This window comes from Bombina bombina, chromosome 7 (genome assembly GCF_027579735.1).
Source record: "Bombina bombina isolate aBomBom1 chromosome 7, aBomBom1.pri, whole genome shotgun sequence".
In the NCBI taxonomy this organism is placed as follows: Eukaryota; Metazoa; Chordata; class Amphibia; order Anura; family Bombinatoridae; genus Bombina; species Bombina bombina.
This window is the reverse complement of record NC_069505.1, coordinates 47,727,021-47,749,520: the sequence shown is the minus strand read 5'-3', so window position 1 is coordinate 47,749,520 and position 22,500 is coordinate 47,727,021. Positions and strand designations below refer to the sequence as shown.

Sequence of the window (22,500 nt, the reverse complement as noted above, 5' to 3'; positions counted from 1 at the left end):
GAGCAGGTATGTAATATACCATTTGGCCATTTTAGCCCACCCCAGAAATAAGTTAAAAGGACACAGTACTTGAAGATTTTCTGATATAATATACCTTTTTTTTAATTTTTTTTTTTTTTTAATATTTGTTTTTAAATCTCGGCGCAGTATACTACATTGACAGCGGAAGGAGGCAAAAGAAAATGATTATGGGAAGTGGGAGGGATTTAAAGTTTTTGTGTGTTTTTTGTCTCCTCCTAGTGATCAGGAGGGAATATTCCCACACATGATGGCTCGTGGACTCTCAAGTAATAGGAGAAAATGTAACAAACAAATATAGTTGTATTATAGTAAAAAAAATATGTTTGAAAAAAAATATACAGTGGAAAAAGTTGCTGATATTTTAATTTGTATAATAATCAAAAAAAACAGAAAAAAATTAGACAAATATAAAATTGAGATTTTAATATATGCAGAACATATGATGCAGTTTTTGGTTTTCAATTTCATGTTTTTTTTTTTTTTTAAATCAAAGTTCAGTGCACAGTGTCTTAGACATTCTCGTCGTCGTAGGTTGACCGCAGAAGATTTCAACCGTGCTTTGCGCTGGAGCAATGTCGAGGTAAGGTTTGATACTGTAGAATAGAAAGAAAGCCCCATTGCTTTTATTGTTGTATTATTAGGATATAGATCAGGGCTCTATAAATTTGTTAACAATGTAGTAGCCATAATAAATATATTTAAAGCCCTTGGCGTGGTTGAAGAGTGAACTGGCACCATAGCGACCCCTTACCCTTTTACAGAAAACACCGGCGCAGCCACTTACCACTTCTGTCCAGCTGGCGCATGCTGACTTGACACCCAGGCTCTGCACTCTGTTCAGCCTCCAGTACTTGACTCTTTGTATGTGGCGTCACAGATGACTAAAGTGTTTTGTTTTATCATGGATTGGAATATTGCATGGGTGGTAACATTTTTAAAGAGACTGTGTACAAAAACTGAAAAAATTGGCTGTCCTTTAAGAAAAAAGACTGTATGGTGTTAGCTTAGGATATTGTGCTGCTAGCCCAGGGACAGCACTGCATGCTAACCACATTTGTTTGGGCAAATATCTGTCTCTGGAATATGACATCATCAAGAATATTGTTGTTGGCAAAATGCCATCAAATTTATAAATAAAAAAAAAAAAGTTTAAAGGGACACTCAAGTCAAAATTTAAACTTTTATGAGTCAGAGCAGCAGTTTTAAGACACTTTCCAATTTACTTCTATTATCACATTTTGCACAGTCTTTTTATATTCACACTTTCTAGGGAACAAGATTGTACTGAGCATGTGCACAAGCTCACAGGGTATACGTATACTAGTCTGTGATTGGCCGATGTCTGTCACATGATACAGGGGGCCAGAAAATGGTAGAAGAAATACATTTGTCGGAAATAAATCTACTGCTTATTTGAAATTCAGAGTAGGTATTAAATCATTTTCTTTTTATTATGCACTTGTTACTTATGTAATGCTACTGTATTGAGGGGTCATTTAATTTCTGGCCTTCTTCTATTAGACACAACTTTATACTATGTGTATTCTTATTTGTATTCTGATTTTAATCTAAATAAGTTCTCTCATTGGTACAAATTAGTATTACTAGCTTCAGTTATATAGATGTCTAGCTTGTCGTTATATAGCTGTATAGCTTGTCGTTATATAGCTGTATAGCTTGTCGTTGTATAGATGTATTAGCTTGTCGTTATATAGATGTCTAGCTTGTCGTTATATAGCTGTATAGCTTGTCGTCGTATAGATGTATTAGCTTGTCGTTGTATAGATGTATTAGCTTGTCGTTGTATAGATGTATTAGCTTGTCGTTATATAGATGTATTAGCTTGTCGTTATATAGATGTATTAGCTTGTCGTTATATAGATGTATTAGCTTGTCGTTATATAGATGTATTAGCTTGTCGTTGTATAGATGTATTAGCTTGTCGTTGTATAGATGTATTAGCTTGTCGTTGTATAGATGTCTAGCTTGTCGTTGTATAGATGTATTAGCTTGTCGTTGTATAGATGTATTAGCTTGTCGTTGTATAGATGTATTAGCTTGTCGTTGTATAGATGTATTAGCTTGTCGTTGTATAGATGTATTAGCTTGTCGTTGTATAGATGTATTAGCTTGTCGTTGTATAGATGTATTAGCTTGTCGTTGTATAGATGTATTAGCTTGTCGTTGTATAGATGTATTAGCTTGTCGTTGTATAGATGTATTAGCTTGTCGTTGTATAGATGTATTAGCTTGTCGTTGTATAGATGTATTAGCTTGTCGTTGTATAGATGTATTAGCTTGTCGTTGTATAGATGTATTAGCTTGTCGTTGTATAGATGTCTAGCTTGTCGTTGTATAGATGTCTAGCTTGTCGTTGTATAGATGTCTAGCTTGTCGTTGTATAGCTGTATTAGCTTGTCGTTGTATAGATGTATTAGCTTGTCGTTGTATAGATGTCTAGCTTGTCGTTGTATAGATGTATTAGCTTGTCGTTGTATAGACGTATTAGCTTGTCGTTGTATAGACGTATTAGCTTGTCGTTGTATAGACGTATTAGCTTGTCGTTGTATAGACGTATTAGCTTGTCGTTGTATAGACGTATTAGCTTGTCGTTGTATAGACGTATTAGCTTGTCGTTGTATAGACGTATTAGCTTGTCGTTGTATAGACGTATTAGCTTGTCGTTGTATAGACGTATTAGCTTGTCGTTGTATAGACGTATTAGCTTGTCGTTGTATAGACGTATTAGCTTGTCGTTGTATAGACGTATTAGCTTGTCGTTGTATAGATGTATTAGCTTGTCGTTGTATAGATGTATTAGCTTGTCGTTGTATAGATGTCTAGCTTGTCTAGATTTAATGTATAATCTGGTTGCCACTCATGTCAGATGTGATTTTCACTGTTCTTTGCTATAGGGATGTAATGAGAAGGGAGTGAGACCTAAGGCCTTATGTTTGTTTCTGGGTATGTGGCCTCATTATGTGCACAGAAGTCACACACATTACTTACAACGTAAGGAGTAGGGGTTTTAATGGAGCCTCTATCTCAGTGTCCTCATCAGTCCTCATTTAAAAGAGCGGAGTCTGCTCTTTTAAATGCAGATTTGATAGTCCATTAGCAAGTGCGTGACAATGGATAGTTCGGCACAACCAGATCAATCCCATTTGCTATGAAACTCGCATGCTCTGTAAAGGGATATTAAACCCAAAATAGTTTATTTCATGGTTCAGACGGAGCAAACTATTTTAAACAACTTTCCAATTAACTTCTATTATTTAAAGGGACACTAAACCCAAATTGTCGTTGTATAGATGTATTAGCTTGTGGTTATATAGATGTATTAGCTTGTCGTTGTATAGATGTATTAGCTTGTGGTTATATAGATGTATAGCTTGTCGTTGTTTAGATGTATTAGCTTGTCGTTGTATAGATGTCTAGCTTGTCGTTGTATAGATGTATTAGCTTGTGGTTATATAGATGTCTAGCTTGTCGTTGTATAGATGTATTAGCTTGTCGTTGTATAGATGTATTAGCTTGTCGTTGTATAGATGTATTAGCTTGTCGTTGTATAGATGTATTAGCTTGTCGTTGTATAGATGTATTAGCTTGTCGTTGTATAGATGTATTAGCTTGTCGTTGTATAGATGTATTAGCTTGTCGTTATATAGATGTCTAGCTTGTCGTTATATAGATGTCTAGCTTGTCGTTATATAGATGTCTAGCTTGTCGTTATATAGATGTCTAGCTTGTCGTTATATAGATGTCTAGCTTGTCGTTATATAGCTTGTCGTTGTATAGCTTGTCGTTGTCTAGCTTGTCGTTATATAGATGTCTAGCTTGTCGTTATATAGATGTATTAGCTTGTCGTTATATAGATGTATTAGCTTGTCGTTGTATAGATGTATTAGCTTGTCGTTGTATAGATGTATTAGCTTGTCGTTGTATAGATGTATTAGCTTGTCGTTGTATAGATGTATTAGCTTGTCGTTGTATAGATGTATTAGCTTGTCGTTGTATAGATGTATTAGCTTGTCGTTGTATAGATGTCTAGCTTGTCGTTGTATAGATGTATTAGCTTGTCGTTGTATAGATGTATTAGCTTGTCGTTGTATAGATGTCTAGCTTGTCGTTGTATAGATGTCTAGCTTGTCGTTGTATAGCTGTATTAGCTTGTCGTTGTATAGATGTATTAGCTTGTCGTTGCATGGATGTATTAGCTTGTCGTTGTATAGATGTATTAGCTTGTCGTTGTATAGATGTATTAGCTTGTCGTTGTATAGATGTATTAGCTTGTCGTTGTATAGATGTATTAGCTTGTCGTTGTATAGATGTATTAGCTTGTCGTTGTATAGATGTATTAGCTTGTCGTTGTATAGATGTATTAGCTTGTCGTTGTATAGATGTATTAGCTTGTCGTTGTATAGATGTCTAGCTTGTCGTTGTATAGATGTCTAGCTTGTCGTTGTATAGATGTATTAGCTTGTCGTTGTATAGATGTATTAGCTTGTCGTTGTATAGATGTATTAGCTTGTCGTTGTATAGATGTATTAGCTTGTCGTTGTATAGATGTATTAGCTTGTCGTTGTATAGATGTATTAGCTTGTCGTTGTATAGATGTATTAGCTTGTCGTTGTATAGATGTCTAGCTTGTCGTTGTATAGATGTCTAGCTTGTCGTTATATAGCTTGTCGTTGTATAGCTTGTCGTTGTCTAGCTTGTCGTTATATAGATGTCTAGCTTGTCGTTATATAGATGTATTAGCTTGTCGTTATATAGATGTATTAGCTTGTCGTTGTATAGATGTATTAGCTTGTCGTTGTATAGATGTATTAGCTTGTCGTTGTATAGATGTATTAGCTTGTCGTTGTATAGATGTATTAGCTTGTCGTTGTATAGATGTATTAGCTTGTCGTTGTATAGATGTATTAGCTTGTCGTTGTATAGATGTCTAGCTTGTCGTTGTATAGATGTATTAGCTTGTCGTTGTATAGATGTATTAGCTTGTCGTTGTATAGATGTCTAGCTTGTCGTTGTATAGATGTCTAGCTTGTCGTTGTATAGCTGTATTAGCTTGTCGTTGTATAGATGTATTAGCTTGTCGTTGCATGGATGTATTAGCTTGTCGTTGTATAGATGTATTAGCTTGTCGTTGTATAGATGTATTAGCTTGTCGTTGTATAGATGTATTAGCTTGTCGTTGTATAGATGTATTAGCTTGTCGTTGTATAGATGTATTAGCTTGTCGTTGTATAGATGTATTAGCTTGTCGTTGTATAGATGTATTAGCTTGTCGTTGTATAGATGTATTAGCTTGTCGTTGTATAGATGTCTAGCTTGTCGTTGTATAGATGTCTAGCTTGTCGTTGTATAGATGTATTAGCTTGTCGTTGTATAGATGTATTAGCTTGTCGTTGTATAGATGTATTAGCTTGTCGTTGTATAGATGTATTAGCTTGTCGTTGTATAGATGTATTAGCTTGTCGTTGTATAGATGTATTAGCTTGTCGTTGTATAGATGTATTAGCTTGTCGTTGTATAGATGTCTAGCTTGTCGTTGTATAGATGTCTAGCTTGTCGTTGTATAGATGTCTAGCTTGTCGTTGTATAGATGTCTAGCTTGTCGTTGTATAGCTGTATTAGCTTGTCGTTGTATAGCTGTATTAGCTTGTCGTTGTATAGCTGTATTAGCTTGTCGTTGTATAGATGTATTAGCTTGTCGTTGTATAGACGTATTAGCTTGTCGTTGTATAGACGTATTAGCTTGTCGTTGTATAGACGTATTAGCTTGTCGTTGTATAGATGTATTAGCTTGTCGTTGTATAGATGTATTAGCTTGTCGTTGTATAGATGTATTAGCTTGTCGTTGTATAGATGTCTAGCTTGTCTAGATTTAATGTATAATCTGGTTGCCACTCATGTCAGATGTGATTTTCACTGTTCTTTGCTATAGGGATGTAATGAGAAGGGAGTGAGACCTAAGGCCTTATTATGTTTGTTTCTGGGTATGTGGCTTCATTATGTGCACAGAAGTCACACACATTACTTACAACGTAAGGAGTAGGGGTTTTAATGGAGCCTCTATCTCAGTGTCCTCATCAGTCCTCATTTAAAAGAGCGGAGTCTGCTCTTTTAAATGCAGATTTGATAGTCCATTAGCAAGTGCGTGACAATGGATAGTTCGGCACAACCAGATCAATATCATTTGCTATGATACTCGCATGCTCTGTAAAGGGATATTAAACCCAAAATAGTTTATTTCATGGTTCAGACGGAGCAAACTATTTTAAACAACTTTCCAATTAACTTCTATTATTTAAAGGGACACTAAACCCAAATTGTCGTTGTATAGATGTATTAGCTTGTGGTTATATAGATGTATTAGCTTGTCGTTGTATAGATGTATTAGCTTGTCGTTGTATAGATGTATTAGCTTGTCGTTGTATAGATGTATTAGCTTGTGGTTATATAGATGTATTAGCTTGTCGTTGTATAGATGTATTAGCTTGTGGTTATATAGATGTATTAGCTTGTCGTTGTATAGATGTATTAGCTTGTGGTTATATAGATGTATAGCTTGTCGTTGTATAGATGTCTAGCTTGTCGTTGTATAGATGTATTAGCTTGTCGTTGTATAGATGTATTAGCTTGTCGTTGTATAGATGTATTAGCTTGTCGTTGTATAGATGTATTAGCTTGTGGTTATATAGATGTATTAGCTTGTCGTTGTATAGATGTATTAGCTTGTGGTTATATAGATGTATTAGCTTGTCGTTGTATAGATGTATTAGCTTGTCGTTGTATAGATGTATTAGCTTGTCGTTGTATAGATGTATTAGCTTGTCGTTGTATAGATGTATTAGCTTGTGGTTATATAGATGTATTAGCTTGTCGTTATATAGATGTATTAGCTTGTCGTTATATAGATGTATTAGCTTGTCGTTGTATAGATGTATTAGCTTGTCGTTATATAGATGTATTAGCTTGTCGTTGTATAGATGTATTAGCATGTGGTTCTATAGATGTATAGCTTGTCGTTGTATAGATGTCTAGCTTGTCGTTGTATAGATGTATTAGCTTGTGGTTATATAGATGTATAGCTTGTCGTTGTATAGATGTCTAGCTTGTCGTTGTATAGATGTATTAGCTTGTCGTTGTATAGATGTATTAGCTTGTCGTTGTATAGATGTCTAGCTTGTCGTTGTATAGATGTATTAGCTTGTCGTTGTATAGATGTATTAGCTTGTCGTTGTATAGATGTATTAGCTTGTCGTTGTATAGATGTATTAGCTTGTCGTTGTATAGATGTATTAGCTTGTCGTTGTATAGATGTATTAGCTTGTCGTTGTATAGATGTATTAGCTTGTGGTTGTATAGATGTCTAGCTTGTCGTTGTATAGATGTATTAGCTTGTCGTTGTATAGATGTATTAGCTTGTCGTTGTATAGATGTCTAGCTTGTTGTTGTATAGATGTATTAGCTTGTCGTTGTATAGATGTCTAGCTTGTCGTTGTATAGATGTCTAGCTTGTCGTTGTATAGATGTATTAGCTTGTCGTTGTATAGATGTATTAGCTTGTCGTTGTATAGCTGTATTAGCTTGTCGTTGTATAGCTGTATTAGCTTGTCGTTGTATAGATGTCTAGCTTGTCGTTGTATAGCTGTATTAGCTTGTCGTTGTATAGCTGTATTAGCTTGTCGTTGTATAGCTGTATTAGCTTGTCGTTGTATAGATGTCTAGCTTGTCGTTGTATAGATGTATTAGCTTGTCGTTGTATAGATGTCTAGCTTGTCGTTGTATAGCTGTCTAGCTTGTCGTTGTATAGATGTATTAGCTTGTCGCTGTATAGCTGTATTAGCTTGTCGTTGTATAGATGTATTAGCTTGTCGTTGTATAGCTGTATTAGCTTGTCGTTGTATAGCTGTATTAGCTTGTCGTTGTATAGATGTATTAGCTTGTCGTTGTATAGATGTATTAGCTTGTCGTTGTATAGATGTATTAGCTTGTCGTTGTATAGATGTCTAGCTTGTCGTTGTATAGATGTCTAGCTTGTCGTTGTATAGATGTCTAGCTTGTCGTTGTATAGATGTCTAGCTTGTCGTTGTATAGCTGTATTAGCTTGTCGTTGTATAGCTGTATTAGCTTGTCGTTGTATAGCTGTATTAGCTTGTCGTTGTATAGATGTATTAGCTTGTCGTTGTATAGACGTATTAGCTTGTCGTTGTATAGACGTATTAGCTTGTCGTTGTATAGACGTATTAGCTTGTCGTTGTATAGATGTATTAGCTTGTCGTTGTATAGATGTATTAGCTTGTCGTTGTATAGATGTATTAGCTTGTCGTTGTATAGATGTCTAGCTTGTCTAGATTTAATGTATAATCTGGTTGCCACTCATGTCAGATGTGATTTTCACTGTTCTTTGCTATAGGGATGTAATGAGAAGGGAGTGAGACCTAAGGCCTTATTATGTTTGTTTCTGGGTATGTGGCTTCATTATGTGCACAGAAGTCACACACATTACTTACAACGTAAGGAGTAGGGGTTTTAATGGAGCCTCTATCTCAGTGTCCTCATCAGTCCTCATTTAAAAGAGCGGAGTCTGCTCTTTTAAATGCAGATTTGATAGTCCATTAGCAAGTGCGTGACAATGGATAGTTCGGCACAACCAGATCAATATCATTTGCTATGATACTCGCATGCTCTGTAAAGGGATATTAAACCCAAAATAGTTTATTTCATGGTTCAGACGGAGCAAACTATTTTAAACAACTTTCCAATTAACTTCTATTATTTAAAGGGACACTAAACCCAAATTGTCGTTGTATAGATGTATTAGCTTGTGGTTATATAGATGTATTAGCTTGTCGTTGTATAGATGTATTAGCTTGTCGTTGTATAGATGTATTAGCTTGTCGTTGTATAGATGTATTAGCTTGTGGTTATATAGATGTATTAGCTTGTCGTTGTATAGATGTATTAGCTTGTGGTTATATAGATGTATTAGCTTGTCGTTGTATAGATGTATTAGCTTGTGGTTATATAGATGTATAGCTTGTCGTTGTATAGATGTCTAGCTTGTCGTTGTATAGATGTATTAGCTTGTCGTTGTATAGATGTATTAGCTTGTCGTTGTATAGATGTATTAGCTTGTCGTTGTATAGATGTATTAGCTTGTGGTTATATAGATGTATTAGCTTGTCGTTGTATAGATGTATTAGCTTGTGGTTATATAGATGTATTAGCTTGTCGTTGTATAGATGTATTAGCTTGTCGTTGTATAGATGTATTAGCTTGTCGTTGTATAGATGTATTAGCTTGTCGTTGTATAGATGTATTAGCTTGTGGTTATATAGATGTATTAGCTTGTCGTTATATAGATGTATTAGCTTGTCGTTATATAGATGTATTAGCTTGTCGTTGTATAGATGTATTAGCTTGTCGTTATATAGATGTATTAGCTTGTCGTTGTATAGATGTATTAGCATGTGGTTCTATAGATGTATAGCTTGTCGTTGTATAGATGTCTAGCTTGTCGTTGTATAGATGTATTAGCTTGTGGTTATATAGATGTATAGCTTGTCGTTGTATAGATGTCTAGCTTGTCGTTGTATAGATGTATTAGCTTGTCGTTGTATAGATGTATTAGCTTGTCGTTGTATAGATGTCTAGCTTGTCGTTGTATAGATGTATTAGCTTGTCGTTGTATAGATGTATTAGCTTGTCGTTGTATAGATGTATTAGCTTGTCGTTGTATAGATGTATTAGCTTGTCGTTGTATAGATGTATTAGCTTGTCGTTGTATAGATGTATTAGCTTGTCGTTGTATAGATGTATTAGCTTGTGGTTGTATAGATGTCTAGCTTGTCGTTGTATAGATGTATTAGCTTGTCGTTGTATAGATGTATTAGCTTGTCGTTGTATAGATGTCTAGCTTGTTGTTGTATAGATGTATTAGCTTGTCGTTGTATAGATGTCTAGCTTGTCGTTGTATAGATGTCTAGCTTGTCGTTGTATAGATGTATTAGCTTGTCGTTGTATAGATGTATTAGCTTGTCGTTGTATAGCTGTATTAGCTTGTCGTTGTATAGCTGTATTAGCTTGTCGTTGTATAGATGTCTAGCTTGTCGTTGTATAGCTGTATTAGCTTGTCGTTGTATAGCTGTATTAGCTTGTCGTTGTATAGCTGTATTAGCTTGTCGTTGTATAGATGTCTAGCTTGTCGTTGTATAGATGTATTAGCTTGTCGTTGTATAGATGTCTAGCTTGTCGTTGTATAGCTGTCTAGCTTGTCGTTGTATAGATGTATTAGCTTGTCGCTGTATAGCTGTATTAGCTTGTCGTTGTATAGATGTATTAGCTTGTCGTTGTATAGCTGTATTAGCTTGTCGTTGTATAGCTGTATTAGCTTGTCGTTGTATAGATGTATTAGCTTGTCGTTGTATAGATGTATTAGCTTGTCGCTGTATAGCTGTATTAGCTTGTCGCTGTATAGATGTATTAGCTTGTCGCTGTATAGATGTATTAGCTTGTCGTTGTATAGATGTATTAGCTTGTCGTTGTATAGATGTATTAGCTTGTCGTTGTATAGATGTATTAGCTTGTCGTTGTATAGATGTATTAGCTTGTCGTTGTATAGATGTATTAGCTTGTCGTTGTATAGATGTATTAGCTTGTCGTTGTATAGATGTCTAGCTTGTCGTTGTATAGCTGTATTAGCTTGTCGTTGTATAGATGTATTAGCTTGTCGTTGTATAGATGTATTAGCTTGTCGGTATATAGATGTATTAGCTTGTCGTTGTATAGATGTATTAGCTTGTCGTTGTATAGATGTATTAGCTTGTCGTTGTATAGATGTCTAGCTTGTCGTTGTATAGATGTATTAGCTTGTCGTTGTATAGATGTATTAGCTTGTCGTTGTATAGATGTATTAGCTTGTCGTTGTATAGATGTATTAGCTTGTCGTTGTATAGATGTCTAGCTTGTCGTTGTATAGATGTATTAGCTTGTCGCTGTATAGCTGTATTAGCTTGTCGTTGTATAGATGTATTAGCTTGTCGTTGTATAGATGTCTAGCTTGTCGTTGTATAGATGTATTAGCTTGTCGTTGTATAGATGTCTAGCTTGTCGTTGTATAGATGTATTAGCTTGTCGCTGTATAGCTGTATTAGCTTGTCGTTGTATAGATGTATTAGCTTGTCGTTGTATAGATGTATTAGCTTGTCGTTGTATAGATGTATTAGCTTGTCGCTGTATAGATGTATTAGCTTGTCGTTGTATAGATGTATTAGCTTGTCGTTGTATAGATGTATTAGCTTGTCGTTGTATAGACGTATTAGCTTGTCGTTGTATAGATGTATTAGCTTGTCGTTGTATAGATGTATTAGCTTGTCGTTGTATAGATGTATTAGCTTGTCGTTGTATAGATGTATTAGCTTGTCGTTGTATAGATGTATTAGCTTGTCGTTGTATAGACGTATTAGCTTGTCGTTGTATAGACGTATTAGCTTGTCGTTGTATAGACGTATTAGCTTGTCGTTGTATAGATGTATTAGCTTGTCGTTGTATAGACGTATTAGCTTGTCGTTGTATAGATGTATTAGCTTGTCGTTGTATAGATGTATTAGCTTGTCGTTGTATAGATGTATTAGCTTGTCGTTGTATAGACGTATTAGCTTGTCGTTGTATAGATGTATTAGCTTGTCGTTGTATAGATGTATTAGCTTGTCGCTGTATAGATGTATTAGCTTGTCGTTGTATAGATGTATTAGCTTGTCGTTGTATAGATGTATTAGCTTGTCGTTGTATAGACGTATTAGCTTGTCGTTGTATAGATGTATTAGCTTGTCGTTGTATAGATGTATTAGCTTGTCGTTGTATAGATGTATTAGCTTGTCGTTGTATAGATGTATTAGCTTGTCGTTGTATAGATGTATTAGCTTGTCGTTGTATAGATGTATTAGCTTGTCGTTGTATAGACGTATTAGCTTGTCGTTGTATAGACGTATTAGCTTGTCGTTGTATAGACGTATTAGCTTGTCGTTGTATAGATGTATTAGCTTGTCGTTGTATAGACGTATTAGCTTGTCGTTGTATAGATGTATTAGCTTGTCGTTGTATAGATGTATTAGCTTGTCGTTGTATAGATGTATTAGCTTGTCGTTGTATAGACGTATTAGCTTGTCGTTGTATAGATGTATTAGCTTGTCGTTGTATAGATGTATTAGCTTGTCGTTGTATAGATGTCTAGCTTGTCGTTGTATAGATGTATTAGCTTGTCGTTGTATAGACGTATTAGCTTGTCGTTGTATAGATGTATTAGCTTGTCGTTGTATAGACGTATTAGCTTGTCGTTGTATAGATGTATTAGCTTGTCGTTGTATAGATGTATTAGCTTGTCGTTGTATAGATGTATTAGCTTGTCGTTGTATAGACGTATTAGCTTGTCGTTGTATAGACGTATTAGCTTGTCGTTGTATAGACGTATTAGCTTGTCGTTGTATAGACGTATTAGCTTGTCGTTGTATAGACGTATTAGCTTGTCGTTGTATAGATGTATTAGCTTGTCGTTGTATAGATGTATTAGCTTGTCGTTGTATAGATGTATTAGCTTGTCGTTGTATAGATGTCTAGCTTGTCTAGATTTAATGTATAATCTGGTTGCCACTCATGTCAGATGTGATTTTCACTGTTCTTTGCTATAGGGATGTAATGAGAAGGGAGTGAGACCTAAGGCCTTATGTTTGTTTCTGGGTATGTGGCCTCATTATGTGCACAGAAGTCACACACATTACTTACAACGTAAGGAGTAGGGGTTTTAATGGAGCCTCTATCTCGGTGTCCTCATCAGTCCTCATTTAAAAGAGGGGAGTCTGCTCTTTTAAATGCAGATTTGATAGTCCATTAGCAAGTGCGTGACAATGGATAGTTCGGCACAACCAGATCAATCCCATTTGCTATGCTCTGTAAAGGGATATTAAACCCAACATAGTGTTTCATGGTTCAGACGGAGCAAACTATTTTAAACAACTTTCCAATTAACTTCTATTATTTAAAGGGACACTAAACCCAAATTTGTTCTTTTGTGCGATTCAGATAGAGCAGCAATTTTGTTGTTCACCAAAAATGGGCCGGCATCTAAACTTACATTCTTGCATTTCAAATGAAGATACCAAGAGAATGAGGACAAATTGCTAATAGGAGTAAATTAGAAAGTTGCTTAAAATTGCTGCTCTAGCTGAGTCATGAAATAATACATTTGGGTTTAGTGTCCCTTTAATGTGCTTCATTCTCTTGGTATCCTTTATAGAAGGAGCAGTAATGCTCTACTATGAGCTAAATAATACATCAGTGGGGAAAATAGAATATTCAAGAAGAAACAACAAAGCAACATAACACATAAGCTCCAATTTAAGGACCATTTAAACACTAAATACAGTTTATAAGTATAGTATTGAGGTTATTCCCCGCCTCCTTATAGTCATGGGTGCAGCCATGTTGTAATCTAGCTTTCACTACATTCCAGTGCTTAAGTGTTTGCACATGCGCAGTAACTCACCTTCAGATATCTGCAGTGTAACCTAGGTTCCAAAATGGCAGCGCCCATAATTAGAGGGAGAAGCAGGAGATATGTTTGACCCCTTGAGTGCCAACGACGGCTCTGAGCCGACGCAGAGTTTCCCACTCTGGTGCTAACGAAGGCTCAGAGCTGTTGCTAGCACTCTCTCACCTTGAGGGAGATCCGGGGGCTCCCACCCGCTCCTACCCCGGCGATCGGGCCTGCATAGTGACAGGCATCGCCAGGGCTTCACGTTATGCGCAGTGACGTCACACATAATGACGTCACCGCAGAACTTTATTTATACTTAACAATGTTAAGTATAGGTGCAGGGGGCATGCTGCTTAGAAGCCTGTATCTCAGGCATCTAAGCAGCTACAGACCCCCAAGACCCACCGTTGGAAAGGCAATCACCTAACCTTTCCAACAGTGTAAGTCTTGGGGATCTGAAAAAAAAAAAAGGTAATTTTTTTTTTAAAATAAAAAAACGTCTTAAAAAAGCTTAGCACCCATGTGGGAAAGTGCTAAGTACTCAAAGGTTTAAAGGGAAAGGAACCTCCCACATTTTGTTTTGTGGTTCGGATAGAACATACAAATTTGATTCTTTCCAATTTACTCCTATTATCAAATTTTCTTCACCCTCTTGCTATCCTTTGCTAAAGGAAGACTGGCAGTTAGCTGAACGCGTCTAGTTAGCCAATCACAAGAGACAAATGTGTGCAGGCACCAATCAGCAGATATCTCCTACTAGTAAAGGATATGTGCGTATTCTTTTTCAACAAGAGATACCAAGAGAACAAAGCATATTTAAAAATAGAAGTGAATTTAAAAGTGTCTTAAAATAACATGCTCTATCTGAATAAAGCAAATTTAATTATGACTTTCCTATCCCTTTAAAGTCCCTTTAATTATTGAAATATCACCTACACAATTTGGTGTGAAGCATCGTTCTAGAATAGCGACAGAATCTTGTAAGAAAGGTGCTCAGCACTGATAACATTTTAGAAGCAAATAATTTTTTTCCAGTTTACTTTACATTGTATTTGCGTATTATTTTGCATACATCTCTTTTTCTTTGTGCAATAGTCGCTCTGCATATTTTAGGACATAGTCGCGCACTCTGTATTTAGTGATATAACTGTGGGACCTGAGAGGGTTTGCCTGCTTAGGCAATACAGAGAGCTTTAGACACGCCCTCTCAGAACGCCCCTCTTCAGCCAACTCGCCGGGCTGCGTGACTTATTTTATAATAGAAAAATAAATGCTTTGAATTTTTTTTTTTTTTTTTTTTAAATGTGCAATTTTAAATTTACATGTTGACTTAAAGGGACAGTCTACACCAGAGTTTTTATTGTTTTTAAAGATAGATAATCCCTTTATTACCCATTCCCCAGTTTTGTACAACCAACACTGTTATATTAATACCTCTGTGATTACCTTGTATCTAAGCCTCTGCAGAATGCCCCCTTATTTTAGTTCTTTTGACAGACTTGCATTTTAGCCAACCAGTGCTGACTCCTAGGTAACTTCACGTGCATGAGCACAATGTTATCTATACGACGCACATGAACTAGCACCCTCTAGTTGTAAAAAACTGTCAAAATGCATTCGGATAAGAGGCAGCCTTCAAGGTCTAAGAAATTAGCATATGAACCTCCTAGGTTTAGCATTCAACTAAGAATACCAAGAGAACAAAGCAAAATTGGTGATAAAAGTAAATTGGAAAGTTGTTTAAAATTAAATGCCCTATCTGAATTTTGGACTAGACTGTCCCTTTAATTTAAATACAAATTTGAATGCCTATTATAATTATTATAAAGGTATTATAGTTTTAAAACGGCTTTATTGAGCACCATACAGTATAGTAGGTCACGCCCCTTATTGGGGTACACCGCTCACAAGGTGACATCTGTCTTTAGACAATCCTGCACCAACAGATATTTTCAGATAATTTTGTCAGATTATTGGGAACCTTAGAGACCGGTTACTAGGGCTTTATGGATGTGTAAAGTAAGATTAATTGGTCAATACCAAACCCATGACAAGAATCAGGGAAATTACTTCTGCATAATGGTACACGTTTTAAAGGGAGATGATTCAGATAGAACATGTGATTATAAGTAACTTTTTAATTTCTGTTATCGAATTTGTTGAAAAAGGATACCTAGGTAGACTCAGGATCTGCTGATTGGTGGCTGCACTTTTATGCCTCATGTTATTGGCTCACCTAATGCATTCAGCTCTCTCCCAGTAGTGCATTGCTGCTTCTTCAACAAAGGATACCAAGAGAATGAAGCAAATTTGATGATAAATGTAAATTGGAAAGTTGTTTAAAATTGCATGCCCTATCTCAGTGTTTCTCAACCGCGGTCCTTAAGAGCCCCCAACAGGCCAGGTTTTCAATATAGCTGAACCAGTGCACAGGTGAAGTAATCATCTGATCAGTAACCATGGTTACTAACCTGATCTCACCCATCAGCTGATTATTTCACCTGTGCACTGGTTCAGCTATAACGAAAACCTGGCCTGTTGGGGGTAATTAAGGACCGCATTTGACAAACAATGCTCTATCTGACTTATGAAAGTTTTAATTTTACTGTCCCTTTAAAGTGATGGTAAATGTTGCCCTCTTTATAAACGGATCCGGAACCTTAGTGATATTTTAGATGGAGTTTAACCCTTTGGCTTGTAAGCCATTTCCCACCTGGGTGCTAATATTTTTTTAATTTTATTTTTGAAAACATTTTTTTTAACTTTTTTTTTTTTTTTTTTTTACAGTCCCCCAAGACTTACACTGTTGGAAAGGTTAGGCGATTACCTTTCCAACAATGGGTCTTGGGGGTCTGTAGCTGAGAATACAGGCTTCTAAGCAGCATGCCCCCTGCTCCTATACTTAACATTGTTAATGTTAAATAAAGTTGCGCGGTGACGTCATCACGTAATTGCGCGTGACGTCACCGCGCATCTCGTGAAGCCCCGGCAATGCCTGTCACTCTACAGGCATGATCGCCGGGGTAGTAGCAGTTAAGAGCCCCCAGATCTCCCTCAAGGTGGGAGAGTGCTAATGACAGCTCTGAGCCGTCACAAAGGGTTAAAGGGACACTAAACCCAATTTTTTTCTTTCATGATTCAGATAGAGAATAAAATTTTAAACAACTTTCTAATTTATTTAATTCTCTTGGTATCATTTCTTGAAGGAGCAGCAATGCACTACTGGTTTCTAGCTGAACACATGGGTGAGCCAATGACAATCAAAAAAAAATAAAAAAATAAAATATATATGTATGTATGCAGCCACCAATCAGCAGTTAGAACCTAGGTTTCTCTTGTTAAGTGTATCCAGTCCACGGATCATCCATTACTTATGGAATATATTCTCCTTCCCAACAGGAAGCTGCAAGAGTCCACCCACAGCAAAGCTGCTATATAGCTCCTCCCCTAACTGCCATATTCAGTCATTTTCTTGCAAGCCTCAACATAGATAGGAGGTCGTGAGAGTCTGTGGTGCTTTCTACTTAGTTTATTCTTCAATCAAAAGTTTGTTATTTTTAAATGGCACCGGAGTGTGCTGTTTATCTCAGGCAGTATTTGGAAGAAGAATCTGCCTGCGTTTTTCTATGATCTTAGCAGACGTAACTAAGATCCATTTGCTGTTCTCACACATTCTGAGGAGTGAGGTACTTCAGAGGGGGAATGGCGTGCAGGTTTTCCTGCAGATAAGGTATGTGCACTAAAATATTTTTCTAGGAATGGAATTGACTAAGAAAATACTGCTGATACCGAAGTAATGTAAGTAAAGCCTTAAATGCAGCGATAGCGACTGGTATCAGGCTTATTAATAGAGATACATACTCTTATAAAAATGTGTTTTAAAACGTTTGCTGGCATGTTTAATCGTTTTTTAACGTACATTGGTGATAACACTGTAATGTTGGTATAGCCTTAAATGCAGTAAAAGCGACTGGTATCAGGCTTATTAATAGAGATACATACTCTTGTAAAAATGTGTTTTAAAACGTTTGCTGGCATGTTTAATCGTTTTTTTAACATATGTTTGGTGATAAAACTTATTGGGGCCTAAGTTTTTTCCACATGGCTGGCTTAAATTTTGCATAGAAACAGTTAACTGAAGCTTCCCACTGTTGGCTGTGGCAGTTTGTTGTGTCTGTTTTTAAAAACGTCTGTCGTCTTTTTTTTTTTTTTTATCTGTTTTTTGCATTAAGGGGTTAATCATCCATTTGCAAGTGGGTGCAATGCTCTGTTACCTTATTACATGTACTGTAAAAATTTCGTTTGTTTTACTGCCTTTTTTTTTTTTTTTCACTGTTTTTCAAATTTTGACAAAATTTGTTTCTCTTAAGGGCACAGTAACGTTTTATATATTTGCTTGTTAACTTGATTTAAAGTGTTTTCCAAGCTTACTAGTCTCATTATTAGTCTGTTCTAACATGTCTAACATAGAGGAAGCTCTGTGTTCATTATGTTTTAAAGCCATGGTGGAACCCCATCTTAGAATGTGTACCAGATGTACTGATTTCATGTTAAACAATAAAGATCATTTTTTGTCTTTAAAAACATTATCACCAGAGGATTCTGTCGTGGGGGTAGTTATGCCGACTAACTCTCCCCATGTGTCAGACCTTTTGACTCCCGCTTTAGGGACTCACGCTCAAATGGCGCCAAGTACATCAAGGGCACCCATAGCGTTTCTTTTACCAGGGGATTCTGTCGGGGAAAGTTATGCCGACTAACTCTCCCCACGTTTCAGACCCTTCGACTCCCGCTTCAGGGACTCACGCTCAAATGGCGCCAAGTACATCAAGGGCGCCATAGCGTTTATTTTACAAGACATGGCAAAGGTGGTGAATAATATTCTGGCAGCAGTATTAGTCAGACTACCTGAAATTAAAGGAAAGCAGTTAGCTCTGGGGGTAGATACAGAGCATACAGACGCTTTAAGAACCATGTATGATACTACCTCACAATATGCTTAGTCTGTGGGTGATTTTTTTTTTGACTCAGGGAAGATGATTTAACCTGATTCTGATATTTCTACATTTAAAATTTATGCTTGAGAACCTCCACTTGTTGCTCAGGGAGGCTTTGGCTGCTCTGAATGAATGTGTACAATCGCAGGGCCAGAGAAATTGTGTAGACTGGATAAATAATATGCAGTGCCGGTGTGTACTGATGTTTTTCCAATACCTAAAGAGGTTTACTAAATTTTTTTTTTAATAAGGAATGGGATAGACCAGGTGTGCCGTTCTCTTCCCCTCCTATTTTTTAGAAGAATGTTTTCTAATAGTTACCACCACACGGGACTTCTGGCAGACAGTTCCTAAGGTGGAGAGAAGAGTTTCTACTCTAGCTAAGCGTACCACTACCTCTGACGAGGACAGTTGTGCTTTTTAGATCCAATGGATAAAAAATGTTTATTCAACAGGGTTTTATCCTGCAGCCCCTTGCATACATTGCTTCTGTCACTGCTGCTGCGGCGTTCTGGGTTGAGTCTCTTGATGAGGCTTTACAGTTAAGCGACTCCATTGGATGAATATATTTGACAAGCTTATGCTAGCCAATTCCTTTGTTTTCTGATGCCTTGTTCATTTGACTAGACTAACGGCTAAGAATTCTGTTTTTTTACTATACTGGCGCGCAGAGCGCTATGGCTTATATCATGGTCAGCTGTCGTGACTTTAATAAATAAGCTACTTAACTTCCCTTCAAGGGGCAGACCCTATTCGGGCCTGGTTTGAAGGAGATTATTGCTTATATCACTGGAGGAAAAGGTCATGCCCTTCCTCAGGATAGGTCCAAATCAAGGGCCAAAAAAAAAAAAAAAAAAAAAAAAGTCTAATTTTCGTGCCTTTTAAAAACTTCAGGGCAGGTGTGGCATCCTCTTCCTCTAAGGCAAAACAAGAGGGAATTTTTGCTCAGTCCAAGGCGGTATGGAGACAATCGGACCTGGAACAAAGATAAGCAGGCCAAGGAGCCTGCTGCTGCCTCTAAGACAGCATGTAGAACGGCTCCCTATCCGGTAACGGATCCTATAGGGGGCAGACTTTCATTCTTCGCCCAGGCGTGGGCAAGAGATGCCCAGGATCCCTAGGCATTGGAATTTATATCCCAGAGATATCTTCTGGATTTCAAAGATTCCCCCCCCCAAAAAAGGGGAGATTTCGCCTTTCACAATTATCTGCAAACCAGATAAAGAAGGAGGCATTCTTACATTGTGTACGAGATCCATCCAGTTCCAAGAGAGGAACAGGGACAGAGTTTTTACTCAAATCTGTTTGTGGTTCCCAAGGAGAGGGAACCTTCAGACCTATTTTGGATCTAAAGATCTTAAACAAATTGCTCAGAATTCCGTCATTTAAGATGGAAACTATTCGTACCATCTTAACTATGATCCAGGAGAGTCAATAGAGGACTACAATGGATTTGAAGGATGCTTATCCTCACATTGTGATGCATAAAGATCACCATCGTTTTTCAGGTTTGCCTTTCTAGACAGGCATTACCAGTTTGTAGCTCTTTCCTTTGGGATATCTACAGCCCCAAGAATCTTTATGGAGGTTCTGGGGTCGCTTTGGCGGTCCTTAGACCGCGGGGCATAGAAGTGGCCCCTTATTTAGACGACATCCTGATACAGGCGTCAAACATCCAAATTGCCCAGTCTCATACGGACGTAGTACTGGCATTTCTGAGATCACATGGGTGGAAAGTGAACAAGGAAAGAGTTCTCTATCCCCAATCTCAAGGGTTTCCCTCCTAGGGACTCTGATAGATTCTGTAGAAATCAAAATTTACCTGACGGAGTCCAGGTTGTCAAAAGTTTCTAAATTTCTGCCGTGTTTTTTCATCCCATCCGCGCCCTTCGGTGGCTCAGTACATGAATGAAATCGGCTTAATTGTAGCGGCAAGGGACATAGTACCGTTTGCACGTCTACATTTCAGACCGCTGCAACTATGCATGCTCAGTCAGAGGAACGGGGATTACACAGATTTGTCCCCCTGTTAAACCTGGACCAAGAGACCAGAGATTCTCTTCTCTGGTGACTATGTCGGGTCCATCTGTCCAAGGGTATGACCTTCCGCAGGTCAGATGGGACAATTGTTACAATAGATGCCAGCCTTTTAGGTTGGGATGCAGTCTGGAACTCCCTGAAGGCTCAGGGATAGTGGACTTAGGAGGAGACCCTCCTTCTAATAAATATTCTGGAACTGGGAGTGATATTCCATGCTCTTCAGACTTGGCCTCAGTTAGCAACTCTGAGGTACATCATACTCAGTCGGACAATATACACGACTGTGGCTTACATCAGCCATCAAGGGGGAACAGAAGTTCCCTAGCGATGTTAGAAGTCTTACAATAATTCACTGGACAGAGACTCACTCTTGTCTATCAGCTATCCATATCCCAGGTGTTGAGAACTGGGAGGTGGATTTTCTAAGTCGTCAGACTTTTTTTCCGGGGGAGTGGGATTTCCTCCGGAGGTCAAGACCAAGCAGGAGAGGGCTTTGGTGTTTTTGACAGCGCCTGCGTAGCCACGCAGGACCTGGTATGCAGATCTGGTGGACATGTCATCCTTTCCATCACGGTCTCTGCTTCTGAGACAGGTCCCTCTACCTCAGGGTCCTTTCAACCATCTAAATAGAATCAATCTGAGATGGACTGCCTGGAGACTGAACGCTTGATGTTATCAAAGCATGGCTTCTCCGAGTCAGTCATTGATACCTTAATACAGACATGAAAGCCTGTCTCTAGGAAAATTGAACATAGATATGGTGTAAATATCTGATTGTTATGAATCCAAGGGTTACTCATGGAGTAAAGTCTGGATTCCCAGGATATTATCTTTTCTCCAAGATGTTTTTGAGAAAAGGGTTGTCAGCTAATTCCTTAAAAGGGGACAGATTTTTACTCTGTCTATTTTTTTGCACAAGCGTCTGGCAGGTATTCTAGACGTTCAGGCATTTGGTCAGGCTTTGGTTAGATCCAAGCCTGTGTTTAAAACTGTTGCTCCGCCATGGAGCTTAAACCTGATTCTTAAGGTTCTTCAAGAAGTTCCGTTTGAACCTTTTTTGTTCCATAGATATCAATCTTTATCTTGGAAAGTTCCTTTTGGGTAGCTAATTCCTCGACTCGTAGAGTCTCCAAGTTATCTGTGTTACAATGTGATTCTCCTTATCTGGTCCTTTGTACGGATAAGGTAGTCCTGCGTACCAACCTGGTTTTTTTCCTAAGGTGGTATCTAACAAGTACATCACTCAAGAGATAGTTGTTCCATGCTTGTATCCTAATCCTTCCTCAAAGAAGGAACGTCTATTACACAATATTGGACGTGGTTTGTGCTTTAAAGTTTTACTTACAAGCTACTACAGTTTTCATCAAACGTTCACCTTGTTTGTTGTCTATTCTGGACAGAGGAGAGGTCAAAAGACTTCAGCAGCCTCTCTGTCTTTTTGGTTAAAAAGCATAATTCATTTAGCTTATGAGACTGCTGGACAGCAGCCTCCTGAAGGGATTACAGCTCATTCTACTAGAGCTGTGGTTTTCACTTGGGCCTTTTTTAAATGTGGCTTCTGTTGAACAGATTTACAAGACGGAGTCTTGGTCTGCGCTTCATACTTTTCAAATTTAACAAATTTGATACCTTGCTTCTTCGGAGGCTATTTTTGGGAGAAAGGGTTTTTTACAGGCAGTGGTAACTTCTGTTTAAGTACCTGCCTTGTCCCTCCTTTGGTATTGGTATTCCATAAGTAATGGATGATCCGTGGACTGGATACACTTAACAAGAGAAAACATAATTTATGCTTACCTGATAAATTTATTTCTCTTGTAGTGTATCCAGTCCACGGCCCGCCCTGTCACTTTAAGGCAGGTAATTTTTTCATTTGAACTACAGTCACCACTGCACCCTATG

The 22,500-nt window shown here is 37.5% G+C and overlaps 1 protein-coding gene across 4 annotated transcripts in view; it reads left to right on the top strand.

Moving 5' to 3' along the window:
• Positions 1–22,500, top strand: part of TAF6L (TATA-box binding protein associated factor 6 like) — a 96,313-nt gene that overhangs the window by 11,196 nt on the left and 62,617 nt on the right. For 3 of the 4 annotated variants that reach the window (XM_053720074.1, XM_053720073.1, XM_053720075.1), the window contains one exon: positions 515–601. The exons of the other annotated variant lie outside the window; for it this stretch is intronic. In XM_053720074.1, coding sequence (XP_053576049.1) covers positions 515–601 — 87 coding nt within the window. The remainder of the gene's footprint in view (positions 1–514; positions 602–22,500) is intronic. 4 annotated transcript variants of the gene reach the window in all.